The 16,804-nt window shown below is 45.7% G+C and overlaps 2 protein-coding genes across 4 annotated transcripts in view; both read left to right on the forward strand.

Annotated features, from left to right (window-relative positions):
* The first annotated feature begins 413 nt into the window (after window positions 1-413).
* Window positions 414-8,580, forward strand: LOC146268177 (LIM domain-binding protein 3-like). Its single transcript, XM_084667164.1, has 6 exons — window positions 414-4,081; window positions 4,206-4,533; window positions 4,693-4,873; window positions 4,987-5,107; window positions 5,253-5,368; window positions 5,601-8,580. Exons 1-6 carry the CDS (start codon window positions 3,739-3,741, stop codon window positions 5,688-5,690), a joined length of 1,179 nt encoding a protein of 392 aa, XP_084523290.1. The 5' UTR covers window positions 414-3,738; the 3' UTR covers window positions 5,691-8,580.
* Window positions 8,581-9,070: 490 nt separating this feature from the next.
* bmpr1aa (bone morphogenetic protein receptor, type IAa) overlaps window positions 9,071-16,804 on the forward strand; it is a 31,689-nt gene continuing 23,955 nt past the window's right edge. The window contains exons 1-2 of one of the 3 annotated variants that reach the window (XM_084708815.1): window positions 9,071-9,320; window positions 16,639-16,775. The gene's annotated coding sequence lies outside the window, so the exon portion shown is untranslated. The remainder of the gene's footprint in view (window positions 9,321-16,638; window positions 16,776-16,804) is intronic. The other 2 variants (XM_084708813.1, XM_084708814.1) reach the window with 2 other exon arrangements.

Here is a 16,804-nt window from a genome sequence, read left to right on the forward strand (position 1 = left end):
GTGTCCACGGTAAGTCCTTCTCATGCCTGGAGGCCAAATGTCCAAGGACAAGAGAGAAAGAAAGCCTGAGTTTCTAAGTTGTGTTAGAACAGAGAGCTTCCACATGGCAGTGGAGACTCGTGTGATAAAGGGCTATTCCACCAGAATCCCATCATCCTTTAACCCGTAACGACCTCATCATAACTCTCCCTCTTAATCTCGTTGTTTATTTGTTCGTTTATTTAGTCGGGAGTGTTAACCCAGAGTTGGAGTGGGCCATCCGAGGTCTCTGCATCGGTGGTTCTTCAGCAATGCCATTTAGAACCTGCCCATAAGCACATTCTCAACATTTACATTTAGTCATTTTAGCAGACGCTCTTATCCAGAGCAACTTACAGTAAGTACAGGGACATTCCCCCCGAGGCAAGTAGGGTGAAGTGCCTTGCCCAAGGACACAACGTCATTTGACATGACCGGGAATTCAACCGGCAACCTTCTGATTAATAGCCCGATTCCCTAACCGCTCAGCCATCTGACCCCGTACAACATATAAAGCGCAAACACAGACGTGCCTTCCGATGACCCTAGGGCCGTGTCCTCCTCCCCTGCCCACGTCTTGCCTGGCCATGTTAACACAACTCTGTCCTCTGCAGCCAGCAGCCTCCCTTGCAGACACAGCCAGTGGCCCCCGAGGCCCCTGCAGCCCCCCCCGGGGAGCCCCGCCACCTGACGCTCGCAGCCTCCCATATCTCATCTGCTCTGACGACACAGTCTAGGTACAGTTGTCATTCAATCCCTCCCCCCTTTCCTTTCGCTCTTGCCGCTCATGCAGTGTAACCCTTGAGATTGGAGGTAGTCCTGCGAGACGTCTGGTGGAGCATAGGTTTAGAAGGGTGAACGAATGACTTGGATTTGCTAAGGAGTTATTGAATTGGTAATTAGTTTGATATAATGTAGACCTGGTTTGGCATGTTTGGTCCCCAGGTGATAGGGTAGTATATGTATTGTGAGTGTGTTTCATGTCAGAGAGATGGAAGATGGAAGATATTTCACAAAGATGTTCGGTGTATGGTGATTTCTTGTCATTCATATTTTCTAGCAGACTGTACTGTTAATTCAGTACAGGAGTTGTTAGGTTCCAAATATGACTGTGTATGTAAGGAAGGTTATTCCTAGCTCTAAGCCACCACTCAGACCTCTCTTGTTGACTCTCATTAAGAAACCACGTTTATAAGCAAGGGCCACCGCCCAAATCTGCGCTGGAAGCTCTGACTATCACCCCAGTGTTCCGCACCCGAACTTTGCCCAAACGAAAGCCTTCCCTGCCCTCAGGAAAACCCAAACCCCTCAGGTACACGCACACATACACACACACACTGGACATAGTGATAGGTCATGCCAGTGGTGTGCAGAGTTGCTGGAGTACACGGGATAGGGGAGAATTATGGCCTTTGGCGTTCAGAGACTTACTTCCATCTAGATTAAACCAACCAAAAAGACGTTTAACCATTCAGCCATTTCTTTTACATGGCCATTGCCATTTCTGGGACTGCAGAGGGCGGCCAAGACCTTTCCCCAACATTGTTTTACCCGTCATTAGCATTAGCATACAAATTTGCTACAACAACGTATGATACTGTGAGAGTTTGGCAGCCGAGGTTGCTGCCTTCATTATTTGTTTGACTAATTTGCACCTGTTTCCCATAATGTCCATTCACAGTATTAATGGTTGAACATGTGTTGGCATTAAAGAATGTAGCTAATTTAATAAAATTACCTTTTACATGTTTTCATTACACAAAACGTAAGTCTTCACATTTGTATGCTACTAGTTAGCATTTTAAATTACATTTGTCAACTTTGGTAGTAACAGACACTTCGCCCTGCAATGGCCAGATATGTACCGCAGTAATGGTAAATCACCTGGTTATTGAGTTAGTATGTTCACCATGTTTAGATATGATGCTGCTGTAGCTCCTCAATCCCATGCTTCTTCTGGCTCACTCTGCACTTCACAGCTCAACCGCATGCCCACATACTGGCTTGACTTATTATTTAGCTAGTGGTTTCATGTGGCAGATGCAGTCAAAAATATATTATTGTTTTGAATTATTATAGTCTTTGTGACTCTATGCCAAAGCAGCTGTTGATAGAATTTGTTGGAGTACAACACATGTTGAAGGTTTTGCTAAATTGTAGGCCTACTTTATTGTTTTCTTGTGAAAACATTATCTGTACCATATTAACAATTTTCATAGTCTTAAAGTTAATATACTTGCATGTTCAATTCTGGGCTTTGGGATAATCAGCTGTTTGCGCAATTCTTGGTGTGGCCTAAACCTTCTAAAAAGGTCAATGTTTATATACTTACCACAGGCTTAGTTGAATAAACAAATAAACTCTGCCCTTCAGTTTAATATTGTCGCTTCTCAATTTCTGCAATAATCCAATGACGCCAATGAGTTAACCACAGTAGTTAAAGCAGGAGGCACTATTCAGTTCACAATTTGCAGTGGGGGTGATTTGAAGTGGATTTATTTGCATGGTTTTTTGTGAGCTGCCATTTGGCTCACCCCCTTTTCAGGTTCCTGATTGCAAGGGTCAAGCGTGTTGCCCCTGCGGTGGAACAAGACGCAGTGATTGTCGTGTGGAGTGTTGTTGTTATATTATGGGAAGGAAAACTTAGTCTACGGCTGGTCCAAAAGTGTACTTGCGTGTGTGTAGTTTCACTGACGGTATCTTGATATACAATATTGTGATATAGAAAACATTTCATTAATAAACCCCACTGCCGCACACAGCTACCTGGTCTGTGCAAGTTCACTTATATCCAAGAGAGACTGCAGTGTAGGTTGTAAAGGATGTGTAAACTCCTGAGACCAAAGAAGGATTTTGGAGGGGGCAGCCCACGTCATAGAGGTGGAGGTGTCCGTGACCATCAGGAAAAGCGTCCACAAAGCCTTTCCTGACACCTTACCCCTGAACGCTCGCTTTCCATTACATTATAACTACAGCCTGAAGCAGTCTGCAAATGGCTACAGCTCCGAGTTAAAATCCTCAGTCTCCAGGTACTGCTGTTGGGAAGTGCATCCGGATAACACCTTCTCTATACAGCATCTGGATAGTATGTTGTCTTTCCCCTTGACGTGTCTTTGTAACCTCCCCAACTCCTCTGGGATAACTCACTATTCACAGTTGGCTCTGTTATTAGCCGTGTGTCATTCGGATGGTGTTCATTCTGCTTTTGAAAAACGCTTGTTTTTTTAACCTGCTGTGTTTTTTAACCACTGTTCTCATGGTGACTTTGTTTTAAAAAACCTGTTCCTTGCGTAATCTGGATGATTTTGAGTCTCTCTCTCTCTGACTGCCATGATTGAGGCTCTCTATTCTAACCCTGTCTTTCTGGTAGCAGGCTGTCTTTCTCTCTCTCTCTCTGGGTCTTTCTGCTACATTAAACTCCCACTAACCTTTCCGTTAAACGTGTGGGAAAGGGGAGGAGCTCCAGGTAAGACTCACGTAAGTGGCCGCTCAGAATCAGGAAGGCAATGAGCAAGTCGACACCCTACTCTAGGTTTAACGGGTAGTAAGGTACAGCCCTTATGGGGTTTCATATATTATTCAGTGTCAGATTTGCTGCATGTCAATCGAGGTCTCGAGTGATTACAAGACTGATTCAATCAGTCATGTCTGCATCTGGATAGTGGGAATGTCACTCAGCTACTATGTTTGTCCCTCTGCAGCCAGTATGGTCAGGCTCCTATGCACCAGGGCCCTCCCATGTACCAAGGGCCTCCCATGCAGCAACAGGGCCCTCCTATGTACCAGGGCCCTCCAATGCATCAGGCTCAACCAATGTACCAGGGCCCTCCAATGCATCAGGCTCAACCAATGTACCAGGGCCCTCCAATGCATCAGGCTCAACCAATGTACCAGGGCCCCCCAATGCATCAAGCTCCGCCTATGCAACCAGCTCCGCCCCCACACCAGCCACCGCCCATGCAGCCGGCCCCGCCCATGCAGCAGAGCTCTATCCAGATCCCGATGGGACCGCCCCCTCCCAAGGTGGTCAGCACCGCCTGTGTCTACCCTACACCACAACCAGGTAGCCACCGGCAGGAGGAACAGGCTGTCCTAGCATGATTCTGGATGATTGTTTTCTTTATGGGATGAGGAGATGGATGCCTTGGAGCTGCTGTGTTGACTAAGTGTTTCTTTTTTCGTCCAAGCTCCAGCTCCTCCCCCGGCTGCGCCTGCAGACCCCTCAAACAGGCCCCCCTGGGTCACCGACGACACCTTCGCCCTGAAGTTTGACCCCAGCAAGACAACCACCACCAGCATGAAGGTCCAACCGCTCCCTCAGGGCGCCCCTCCTGCGCCAGCGTACATCCCCCACCCCTCCTCCTCCGCTCCTCCCCCAGCCCCCAGCCCGGCGTACAACCCTGCCCCCGCCCCCGCCGCCTTACCCTCAGTGGCACGCGGCGTGGCTCAGAGGGCAGAGCGGTTCGCAGCCAGTGGCCGTACAGCCCTCTGTGGAGCTTGCAACAACATCATTAGGTAACGGGGCAATGTTTTTATTCGCACACAACCAGAACCCAAAAGATGGGTCGCCTTTTACGCGATGGACAATTAGGCCGACACGGCGGCTGAGTCGTTAAGTTTGTCAGCTTTACGTGTGTAGCTAGCTTTAAGCTAAAGGCTGTGGGATGTTTACAGGGGTCCCTTCCTGGTGGCTCTGGGCCGCTCCTGGCATCCGGAGGAGTTCAACTGTGCCTACTGTCACACATCGCTGGCCGACGTCAGCTTTGTGGAGGAACAGAACAATGTTTACTGTGAGAACTGCTACGGCGAGTTTTTCGCCCCCACCTGTGCCCGCTGCAACACCAAGATCATGGGGGTCAGTCAACAGACTCACACACTCATTCTCTTTCTTTTATGTGAATACTCTCTCTCTCACACTCACACACACAGAGACAGAATTACCATTTGTTTTGGTATTTTCTTGTGCAGGAGGTGATGCATGCACTGAGACAGACATGGCACACAACCTGCTTTGTGTGTGCCGCCTGTGGTAAGGCGTTCGGAAACAGCCTCTTCCATATGGAAGATGGAGAGCCGTACTGTGAGAAAGGTACCCTCGACTGTAGATCCGATCTACGTCACGCCGCCAAACATTTGTATCGGGGGGGGGGGGCGAAACGGGGATCGTGAAGTTTGTCCATTTTAGATGCCTGTCGTAACTGATGTTATAACTGAATGTCTGTTCTCTTTCCCAGATTACATTTCACTGTTTAGCACCAAGTGCCACGGATGTGACTTCCCTGTTGAAGCTGGGGACAAGTTCATTGAGGCACTAGGTCACACCTGGCACGACACATGCTTTGTCTGTGCGGTAAGAATGATTATTAGCAACTCACCAATCACCAATGGCACTTTGCTGCATGCTGCACACTGCTATTCACACAATCTATATGGACCCGAAATGGGCAACATACACCGTGTACTGGAAAGTTCAAAAGAGTAATGATACTGTAAAAACTGTCACAAAAGGTTTTTTTTTTTTACATGCACTGCTCCAGACTCCACTGGCTGGTCAGATTCACGTATTGGTTTCTGTGTGCTAGGTGTGCAATGTGAACCTGGAGGGTCAGCCCTTCTACTCCAAGAAGGACAAGCCCCTGTGTAAGAAACATGCCCACGCCATCAACGTCTAAATGCTTGGTTGGCAGCCTTACGGAGTGGAGAGCCAGCTGAATAAACCACAGCAGCCTTGGTCCTAAAGTGAGGGCATCGATGCTATTGATGACAAATACATTTTGCAGATCAGTAAATGAAATACTTGTTTTTGTTCACCAGTACTGAAACTAAAGACAACACTGCCTAATGTTCCTTCTCTGAAAGGAAATTATGTGATGAAAAGTGATTGCACAGTACACTTTTTACTTATGTCACCCTCAACAACAACAAAAAGAAATCATAGTTATATCAGAGAAAGGTTTATCTAATTGATCTGGTTTACCTGGTAGGCTTTAGTCCTGGGACTGAAAGTCTAAAGACACGAGAATTGTTTTAGTAGCAGGACTTTATAGTACACACAATACAGATGCCTTATTTCACAAAGACTGTCCTGTTCTGAATGTAAAACAAAAACTGAAAATTAAACAAGAAATATGACACAAATATAGAGTCCAGTAAATATATCCAGACAGTTTTATATATTTACATTGGGTTTGAAGTCATATCACAATGATGCCTCACATTGATCAATAGACCAAATGTGAGCTAATATAACACGTTTTACTAAGTAGTTACTAATCACTGTTTGACTTCACAAAGGAATTGTAGTACTAACTCAGTTAAGTATTTAGTATTTATTAAACAGTGTTATTTATTTGCATAGGAAAACAGTCAACAGTGTTATTCACTGGGCAGTGTGATGAAACTATACGTTCCATATTGAATTAATCAATTATGGCGTAACATTGAGACCTTAAGTTCGGTCACAAGATTGTTTTTGTCTGTTTTTTTCATCTGACCCCCGGATTCATGAGAACTCCATTGGGCAAAAAAAATGTTTTTCGCTTTTGCCTTTGATTTTGTTGTGCCTTTTGTCCAGATACATTTCCTCTATTTCATAAAAAAAGATTGTTAGGCATATTCAGTTTGGTGTACATGTCCAAGTCAACATAATTCTTTTAGTTTCAAATTTTACTGGCTCACACACCTTAAGGACACTGGATGTGTGCTGGTGTACAATTGTTACTCTGATATTTGTTTTATACTGTGTATTTGGTGTGTGTGTGTATGTGTGCATGCATGAGTTGGTATATGATTGTCTGTGCATGTCTAATGGATCTAATAATATGTTTTGTATAGTGCCACTAGAATCACTGAGCTTAACTATTATTTGACTTAACTCTAAGAACCATCAAACACTGAGTGTGTTTTACGTGTTTTTTACTATCCACTGGAAGAAAAATTGGGGATATCTTACTGGAGGGAAAGGAAATGAAAATGCAGACTTGAATTTTTGGTAGAAATTGTAAAGTTGTTTCCATATTGAAACTAGTTGTATAGTTTCCAACCACTAGGGGGCAATATAGTGTTGATACCACTGACGTGGCATGCCTCACACTAGTGACTATTCACTTACCAATTTATACACAGTCATGTAATTGTTTTAAACTGCTGTCCCATCCCCTGGCAACTTAAGTGTGTCTTTTCCTCTGCATGTTATTACCCTTTCATTGTACTCAAATGTTCCCCATCTGAGTCCCATGCATGAATTTTATGTTTTTTTCACAAGAGCATATGTTGTCAGTAGTTGGCTAAATTTACCAAAATATTACAACAATTTTTTTGAATGCCTTCGAGAAACTTCATTGAGGATTATTTCTTTAGTATTGCTTCAAAAAACGACAAGTCCTGTTAACACCGTTTTTATTAACCACTACGATCTATTTTTTTCCTGGTATCTGCAGTACTATATCAGTAGCCCAAACTGTGCTTAATCACTAGTCTCATTTGATCAACTTACTATGGTTCTGGTGGTGTTTTGGACACATACAGTATAGTGCTAGTCTATCATTTCACCATCCATTCCCAACTGACCACACCCTCTTCTGCTGTCACAGTCATTCCATTTAGTGAACATGTCTCTCTGGTGCATCAATCGTTTCTGAAGAGAGACATACCATCAGAACTCCCCATTTCCACTTCCCATTAAGTCAATAACAACTGGGTATTTATTTCACAAGTCATTTTAGGCTACTGAGTAATGGTTCAGATGACACATTTATGCCGCGTTCAGTTTGCACTGCTGTATATTAAACACTTGCATCAGATGTGTAAAGGGGCTGCATCTTTCTCCATGTTCTGTATTTTGAGAAATTACTTCTATAGAGTATTTTACTGCTTTTGTTAGTATGGGATACACTATTTCATCTGATAATTTATTTAGTTACTTAAACTTTCTCTTTTTTTTCAATTAAAAGGAACAATGGCCTTGCTCTTGAGTAGCTAGACTGTCAGGAAAAACAGACACACTGATTTGTTTTTATTAATAAACACAATTATAACTATTGCTTTAATTGTACTTTCAACTTTATTGTCAGTGTAAACAAGGTCTTCCCACAAAGCTTTTTTTTTTTATAGCACAATTTACTCAACTTGCCATACAACTTTCAAAATGATATGGACTTTTGATTTTTAGTTGTTAGAAGGGAGACTGGATACAGTGAAATGTGGTACAAATGTCCTTCCTGAAGAGATTGTATCTTTAAGATTGAGGTAGTCCACTGTCAAAAGTATTTGTATATGTTAAATAGTTTTGTGTATCTATCTGGAAAAGGCAGAAGCTTAATTTCCACTGTGGAGAATCCTTGAATTGACCGAATGTTATGGATGGCCTTAACTTGCATGTTGAATCCATTACCAAACCCTAATGCATATCAACAGGAATAAAATACTTGTATTGTTGTTTTACTGTACCACATATAGGGTCTGCCTGTATTGACAGCCAATGTTGGAAAGCTGCTGTTATTGTTTCGGCTAGGAAGGTTTGAATCATGAACATTTGTTAATAAATGTTATTTCACAACACTATTATGGCTTCCTTACTTTGTTTACTCTTTCATGCATAGTTAAAAAAGTAAGTTCTTCATTGATATGTTAAATAGACTGTTTTGTGATTCATTTAATCTGTTGTGAACCATACATAACTATTAATTGCCTATTAGTCAGTGTACAACTGAAATGATACAACTGTGTAGAAAATGTCTACATGATGTTGATATGTAGGTTTCAAGTGCCTTGGAAAATTATTCACCTTTTTCAAACCATCCATATTTTTCTTCTTCAAAACCTGATTTTATGATCATTTAAATAGATATACGAAATAGGTCTCTTTAAAGAGAAAAGGGCATTATAGACGCTTTTTCCAAACTTAATGTGCGCAATTGTTTCGAAAGGGAAGTACCTTGGTGTGGCATTGTCGACGGCAGGTGGCATCAAAGAGTTGGAAGGGGTAGCCTGTTGGATTTCGTGTTGGGTAGCACGAGCCTTTGGTACCCGCCGCAACTCGCTCCCCCTCAAGTGGTTGCGTACTCGCTGCCGTGATTGGAAGGTTTTTTGGTATGGAATGATCTCGTCTCGCTCAGGGCTGGTATGTGTGCTCCAAATGGCAAAGACAGCCACAGTCTGAACTACGAGCGAACAGAACAAGACCGATCGTCACGGGTTTTTGGGGAAATATATGGGACATTCGTGCAACTTTTTGCCGATATTGAGAAATATTTGGAAAACGTGGACAGGTACAAAGTCAACATTCTACTGCAGTAGAAAAGGTGAGCTGTAATAACCTAGTATTACTACTAGCAAAGAAGATCGCAACCTGTGATTTTGGCCTCGAGTGTTGTCGCGTAAAAAGTTTTGTTTTGCGTCTGAAAATAAAAACTGTGGTCAGCAACTAAATTCGTTCGGTTGATGGGTTTAATAGAATCAAAACATTTTAGAGTTTGGCTAGTATTTTGGATTACATTAAGGATTCTGTTGGAGAGGTGGCGCTGAGGGTTTTTCTTGTAAGCGAAAACTTGCTACAGTAGCTTGCTAGCTAGCTAACTGCATTGCCTGTGTGTTGAAGCTGGACTAGCTACGTGCTGCTACTACTAGCGTTGTCTAGCTAGAAGTTAGCGTTCCACATTTGGGCACAGAGTATGGTGGATACTAACAGACACAGTTGGCAATTTTAGACATTTACAACAATGTAATAATAACTCAAATAATGACCGACTGTGCTTCTACACATAAATTAAGCTAATTAAATACAACCACTTGAATGACAGAACTGTGTTCCAAGTTCATAGTTTTTCTTGCATGTGATTTTTTTTTTTTTTTTTAAAGCATAGCTAGCTAGCTTCAACACACAGTACCTGTGGTATAAAGATGTAAAGCTACGTTCCAGAGATTAAACGTAGGCCTACCCTACATTTGTTAGCCTGCAGTAGCACTAGCTGTGCCTAACTTGTAATGCTAGATTTGAGTGCTTTTTCTTCCAGTTGCCTTAAACGATTATTTGGTTTGTCAGTATTTAACTGCAATAGCTAGAGCTACAGATGTTATACTGCCTGGCCGTTCAGAAAGTCTATTGTACTAGTAACTCAAGACAAGTTAAGGGTTGTCATTAACACAACACAGCCTCTGACTCTCGAGTCATGCACCACATTTTGGGGGTAGTCCTTTTCTTGTACTCAGAATTATGAGACTTCATGTAACCAGAGGCTTGATATAGGACGTTAATATGAGCGTGTCCTGCACACACGAGACTGTGTACCAGGCTACAACTGTTTATGACTCTTGATGCAGTGACTGTCTGTCACTTACCATACACAAGTACAATCTTATCAGAAGTGTGACTGTGAAGGTTGACTAAAGCATTAGGCTGTGCAATGGAGAATCAACTGCCACCTTGACTTTCAGTCTCAATTGCAGTGTGTAACTGTATGTTCTCCCAAGGAAAATTCCCTCAGTTTGTTGTTGCATCTATAAGACTAACTAGCTATTTTAGCCCATGTTTTAGTCACTTTTTTGGAAAAAATGGGGAAGTGTAAAGCTGGTTTAATTTTGAGGGAGAGTGCAGAGTGCAGGTGCAGGGCACCGTTTCTGTGCTCCCCACCTTTCCACGCTGAAGGCAGCTCTAAAGTGTGAGGGCTCCAGAATGCAGGGAGGTCGAAAAACCAGCGAGGTCAAAAACCAGATGGAGCTCCTGACTATATGAAAATGTCTGTTTTTTAAAAAGGGCCTGGAGGAGACAAGGCCGAAGGGGTATGGGAGAGTGGTGCCTTTATACAGAGGTGCGGGGGGGGGGGGGATTCAAATTGAACGTTATACATATGCCAGACAGCTGTACATTCCACAGCTCACTCTGGGCTCTCTCCATTACTGAAATAACACAGGCCAATATTACTGGGGGAGGAGTGAGGATGAGGGGAGAGGTAAGCAGAAAGGGAACGACTAACAAACCCAGGCTTAGGAGGCTTCACTGCCAGGTAATCTCACAGCAGTCTGGTCGTATCATGATTATCCTGCTAACTGTGTTTGGAGCAGAGAGAAAGAGAGAGAGAGAGAGAGTGTGTGTGTGTGTATGGAGGGGGGGGGGGGGGGGCTTTGTGATTAATTAGCCAGAGCTCTGTAACTGCCTGATGTCTGAAGGGAAGCGTAATGGAGGTTAGACAGAAATTGGAATCAGGTTCAGCAAATGGGAGATAATTCAGTTGTGATTCATGTCCACATGAGGTGAAGATCAGAATCAGAGTTATGCTGCCTGTCAGGACGTAGACGGCCTCACTTACCCCCTCCCCCTCGTCTCCCCAATAGAGACACCAGTTTTATGGAATGGTTATCACCCAATGATTTGTCTGTGTGCTTTGAACTGCTACAGATGTATAGTTTTGGCTACTATAGAGTCTGGTTGGTATTAAATGCGAATTTGGCCTTTAGTTTCTGGCAAAATATATTGGTTTTGGTTAGGTTGGAAAAGGTTTCTTGTTACTCAAGCTTACAACACGAACACGAAGAAAACTCTAATGAGAGGTTCCCTCTAAGTGTAGGGAAACAGAGGAGCAAAACATTCTCCTGCTCGTGTATTTTCTCAAGCACTTTACATCTACAATGCTTGTTTTTCTAACCTCCTGTTTCTTTAAAGTGTCTCTTTCTGTGCCCTGCTTCTGTTGTCTCAGAGCCGCTCTCTCTCTCTGGCTCTTTCTGTCTCTCTCTGTCTCTCTCACTGTGAGCATTTCCAATCTCAGAGGCCGGGGGGTGTGGGGTGCGGGATATCGGATTGCTCGGGGAGTCTCCAAGGTTCTCTTGCGAGGTGGCAGAGGGAAGGTGCTGGAGATGGAGGGAACGAGAGAGAGAGAGAGAGGAGGAAGAGTGGGGAGGGGGGGGGGCGGTGCAAGCACAGATCAGGTTTCATGTTCCTCTGTCTGCCGTGCCTCCCACAGTCAACCCCTCCTTCCCCCCTCTCGCTCTCTCTCTCTCACTCTCTCTCACTGCTACCTCACCACCACCACTACTCACCCTCAGCTTGGAGACAGAGTGGCTGAGCTGGGGAGGAAAACATGCAATCGGCCACTGCTTCTCTCGTTCTCCATACATCCGACTCCGTGCCCCCCCCCCCCGGATAAATAAAGCCCGTAAATCTCAGCCGTCGCCCTCAGAATGTAGTACACAGAATGCAAACTGTTTCTCCAGAGCACCAACCCGATTTGAGTTAAAGATTCCCCATCTCTCCAAAGCTGCCTGGAGCCATCTCAGACTGCCACTGCATACTGCAGGCGACACGCTACTGTCCCCGGCTCATGCATTTGTCATAGATGAATGGACTTGCTTGATGACTGGCTTGCTTTGCTTGCTTGAGAAACATTTATGAATTGGTAGCTGTTTTAGGATGTCGCAGAATTTTCAATCTATGCCCTGTTTCGTGTACAGTATCACAGTCAATATTTATAAGCTAGATTTTCAATATGTAGGCTAGCTACGTTGGCTGGCTAAACCCATTGCAAGTCTAAAGGTTAGGCTACTGTCAATTGATTTGAACTCAATCCATCAGCGTGTGTTTTTGTTACAGATATGCAGTGGATCCTATAGTGAACCGTCCAGGACATAGGAACCTTTTAAGTATTGTTTAGTTCTGTTGCTTTCAGGTGGAACTGGCTTCAGTGTGCCGTGCACCATGTTGGCCAAGCCGAGGCTGCAGTCCTTTTAATGGGATCGATCCTCCTTTAAATACACCGGGCGTTCCAGTAAATAATTTAGAGAGGTCTCCGCGTCATGGCCAAGCAGGCTGGCAGGGAGGAACAGACGTTGTGTCGAAGACTTCACTGAAATATCTCTATCTCTTAATTGATAAAGTGGAGAAGGTCAGTGAGTTTGTTGACGTTATTTGGGGAAATCCCCTTCCTCGTTTTTATGAAACCGTGGAAATGTGATTTATTTGTGTCCCTGTGTGTTTTTCTAAAAGCGAACGTAGTCATGTGATGGCCAAGCAAGCCCAGTGGAAGAAGGCTTCCTTTTCAGCTCCTGTAATAGGGATGAAAGACAGTTGAAGAGATGGGCTCTGTATTGTATGGTTCCAGGGAGGTAGATGAGATAGAAAGCAAGCCAGATATCTTCCTAGGTCTGTAAAATGTAGCCTTTAGGAATCGACTTTGCTAGATATGAAAATGTATCTACTGGGAAACTTGGGAATCAAGTCCTGACAGGTTCATTCTTCTCCAACTTGGCATTTCCTTTTTTCGCTTAATCCTTTTCTATGTTCTTTGCTGGGATTCTCTTATGGTGAATGTGACCCTGACCCCCGTCTGGACCCATGTCAAATAACCCCCAAATAGAGTTGTCGGTTTCTCACCTGGATTAGCCCATACTGGGACCATGTTAAACACAAAAGTAGCCTGAGACAGTTTGGGTTTGTTTACCACCAGCCGAATAGTGTGAGCTCTTCGTCTCTGCCATTGAGCCAATCCATTTTCACTTGATGAAATCCCTGCTACTTTGATGCTAGTCATCGCACACCGTTGTCAGCTAAAAGGTTGTGTCACCATAAAGTTGCGTCACCATCTGCTAGAGTGCAGTAAACAAGGCCAGCGTTCGGTCCCGTTTTATGATCGTTCGGAAGCAGAGTTCGCGCCCCCACAGATCTCCTCTGGAGCAGATGAATTCAATGTGTTGAAGTTCATGTGTAGAAGCAGACGCAACAATTTGCTTGGCTAATTGTTAGTTATTAGCCTAGCATGGTGCATGTTTAAGGCTTACGCTGATGACGTAGGCTACATTTTGTTCAATACCATGCGGTATTAATCGATGGCCGATACAATACTTTTGGACCTGTGTCCTCTACAATGGATGGACCTCGGATTTCAGTGAGTGATTGTCAGTTTTGACCGATTGACAGGTCACATTCTGAGCCAACTGGCAGTACCTGGGTGATGTATACAGCACAAGGACACGCATGCCAGTTCGTTCCACGTTGCATCCATCAATAAAATGTTATGAGCCAATAGCCTGTATGCTTGTTCTTAACTTTGTGAGGGGAAAAAAGGGTTTTACGCTAACCCTTGGCTGTGTTCATGAAGAGTGAAGGTTTGAAACCAAAACAAAGTTGCGAAAGGCTACAGCCTACACAGTTTAGTTAGCGTGATTTCAACAGAATTCATTTGAGCAAAATGAGACCGTATGTGTCAATACCTTTCATGTGTTGATTTGAAATCAACCGATGGCACGCAACCAACACTTGGTCTGCGATTTAAGTAAGTAGAAAAGCAATTTAGGTCAACAGAAGAACCGCTAAAGGCAGACACAAATATTTTAATAGCGATTTAATTGCAAAATACCCATCCTTCTGAGGGAGGAGGGAGACTGGCGTGCGCCCCATAGGAGGGTTGCACAAGGCTCCGTCCCACATTCCCACACAGAGAGGGCCCTGTGTGAAGGGAGCCCACCCCCACCCCTCCCTCCCCTTTATGGTCTTTAATTTCAATTAGCTATGGCTGATCGTTCACTTTGATGGCATTAGTTGCCCCTCCAAGCCTCGACACATTTCCCTCTGCTCTCGTGCCACTCTGTTGGTTTTGCGTAAGCCCGCGGAATTAACTTTGCCGATGGAATCTCCAAATGCTTCACTTCCACTTCCTCTCCTAGCACACAAGCTCACGCATCGACGCAGACTTTTCTTTTTCCTGCCTCAAACGTATTTGGTGTTGTCGAGCTTTATTTTTTGCCTGCACTCGGCTGGCTCTGGGCCCTCCGTGGCGACGGTGTACTCTCGTGGCTAGCGTAGCCCGACACGGAGCTGTGCGCACGTTCCCTTTCAGCCGGGACGACCGGTTCCACAACTCTCCTGTCGGACAGCACAGTTGCACACCTCTGAGACAATGACAGGAATTTGCATGCGACACGATTTTCCACGCCTCCCTGAAACTCCGCGTTCCACCGCCCTGCATGCCACCTGGTTCCCAGGTCACGTGTGATCGTCCCTGTCCTCTAATGTGTCCCCACACGACCGACGAGGCCTCAGAAGGAGTAGCGCTACAAGGCGCCCCGCCGCGTTCTTTGTTTCCCTTCTCCTCCCTCGCGCCCCCGTGACTCCTACATTGTTGCTTTAACTCGAAATAAACTCTCCCCGGAGCCGTGGTGCAGAGCTGTGACAGAGCTCCCGACCTCACAACATATTCCTGCTCCACTCTCAGGGCTTTATAAATAGCCCCGAGCGCGGTTAGTTGGCAATTATCGGCTGCACCCTCCAGTGACCCGGGCCTGGTGTGGAGAGATGTTCCGTCCAGAAGCGGCGGCCGTGTTGTAAACAGAGGAGAACCGCGCACGTCTCCCGGTGCCGCCTTTCACTTGCCATACCATTTGTTCTGTGTGTCTCATTCCTCTAAGCTTTTGGTATCGCCAACCACGTACCAGCTCTTTATTCAACGGTACTTCCTTCGTTATTTTCTATCGTTTGTTTCTTTTCAATATTTGGCAAGGAGAAGTGTTGTTTTTAACATGAACTCGAGGGGGCCCTTGCTGCCCTCTCAATGCCTGCCCCCGAAAGAGCGTTTCTCCACTCCACCAGGTTTTCCATTTGACAGCAGTGCTGTTAATTCCCTCACCCCGCCCCACGAGAAAGGTCCTAGTCACTGGCCGTCCTGTGCGAATATAAACTCACTTTGACGTCCCCTTGCTGCTAAATAAAGGCTCTTTTGAGGCACGGAGGAGCGCTGCCCTCTCGTGTGGAAGAATGCTCCCTGTGTTGGTGTGGAGAGCAGGGCCTGGCTCCCAGGCTGCTGGGCCACATCCACACCATGCCGCTCCACTTATCTCCACAGCCACAGCATGGGGCTACGCCAGACCTCCTCCTCCCTACACCCCCACCCCCCAGCTCAGCCCCCATGCCAAGGCCCAACAGGAGGGCGCTTTATGGGGGACACCCCTGTCTCCCACTTCCCCCGAGCTGGGGGGGTGCTTGGGCTAGAGTCTAAAACGGTCTAGTCTACGAACAGATGACCCGTGTTTTTCGTCCAAATATATAAGCTGTGTGGGGGAGGCGAATTGTCTGAGAATAGTCCACAGGTTGACTGGTGACAAAACGTCAGTCGTCCGGCACGTGTTGGAGCCAAAGCTTCTGGGAGTGACAGTGGGCCATCTCCACGGGAACGCGGGGAGTCTTGGATGTGTAATCCCCCCTGTCCCTGGGTGGAGGGGGCTTGGGTCGGGCTGGGTTTCCCAGGCTCCGGTCCACCGGTGACTGTCTGTCTGCTGTGGCGCGGCTTCTCGCCTCACTCCTCCGTCATCCGATACCTCCCTCAGCTCTGCACTGCATGTTGCCCAGCAACACCCCCGCCCCCAGCTCCCAGCACAGCCTCCTTAACGTTATAACCCCATCGCGCGTGTGTGCGTGTGTGTGTGTGTCGGATCGCAGGGCAGTGAGGAGAAAGAATAACTATATTGCTTACATGTGGCACACTTGCTTCTTCCCTGACGCCTGATGCAACACAGACATTCACCACCGGGCATGTTGCGGCTGTCCTGCGGGACATTCCCACCTTCACGGTCCTTCACAAACAGCGATGGGACAACTGTTGCTATGCTAACCCGCGTCCCCTCCGCTCTCCTGCCCAGGTCTCCATGGTGCCATGCTCGTCTGCTGTGACCAGTGTCTGTGAGATCCGACCCCCCATGGATGTGTATGTTCTCCAGCAACGCTTCGCACACACCTCCCCCTCAGCATGTTCCTGCACTACGGATCCTCCTGTGAGGTAAGACTGGAACCCAACACGCGCACGCG

The sequence above is a fragment of the Hypomesus nipponensis genome, chromosome 11, assembly GCF_054491055.1.
Source record: "Hypomesus nipponensis isolate SF chromosome 11, ASM5449105v1, whole genome shotgun sequence".
Lineage (NCBI taxonomy): Eukaryota > Metazoa > Chordata > Actinopteri > Osmeriformes > Osmeridae > Hypomesus > Hypomesus nipponensis.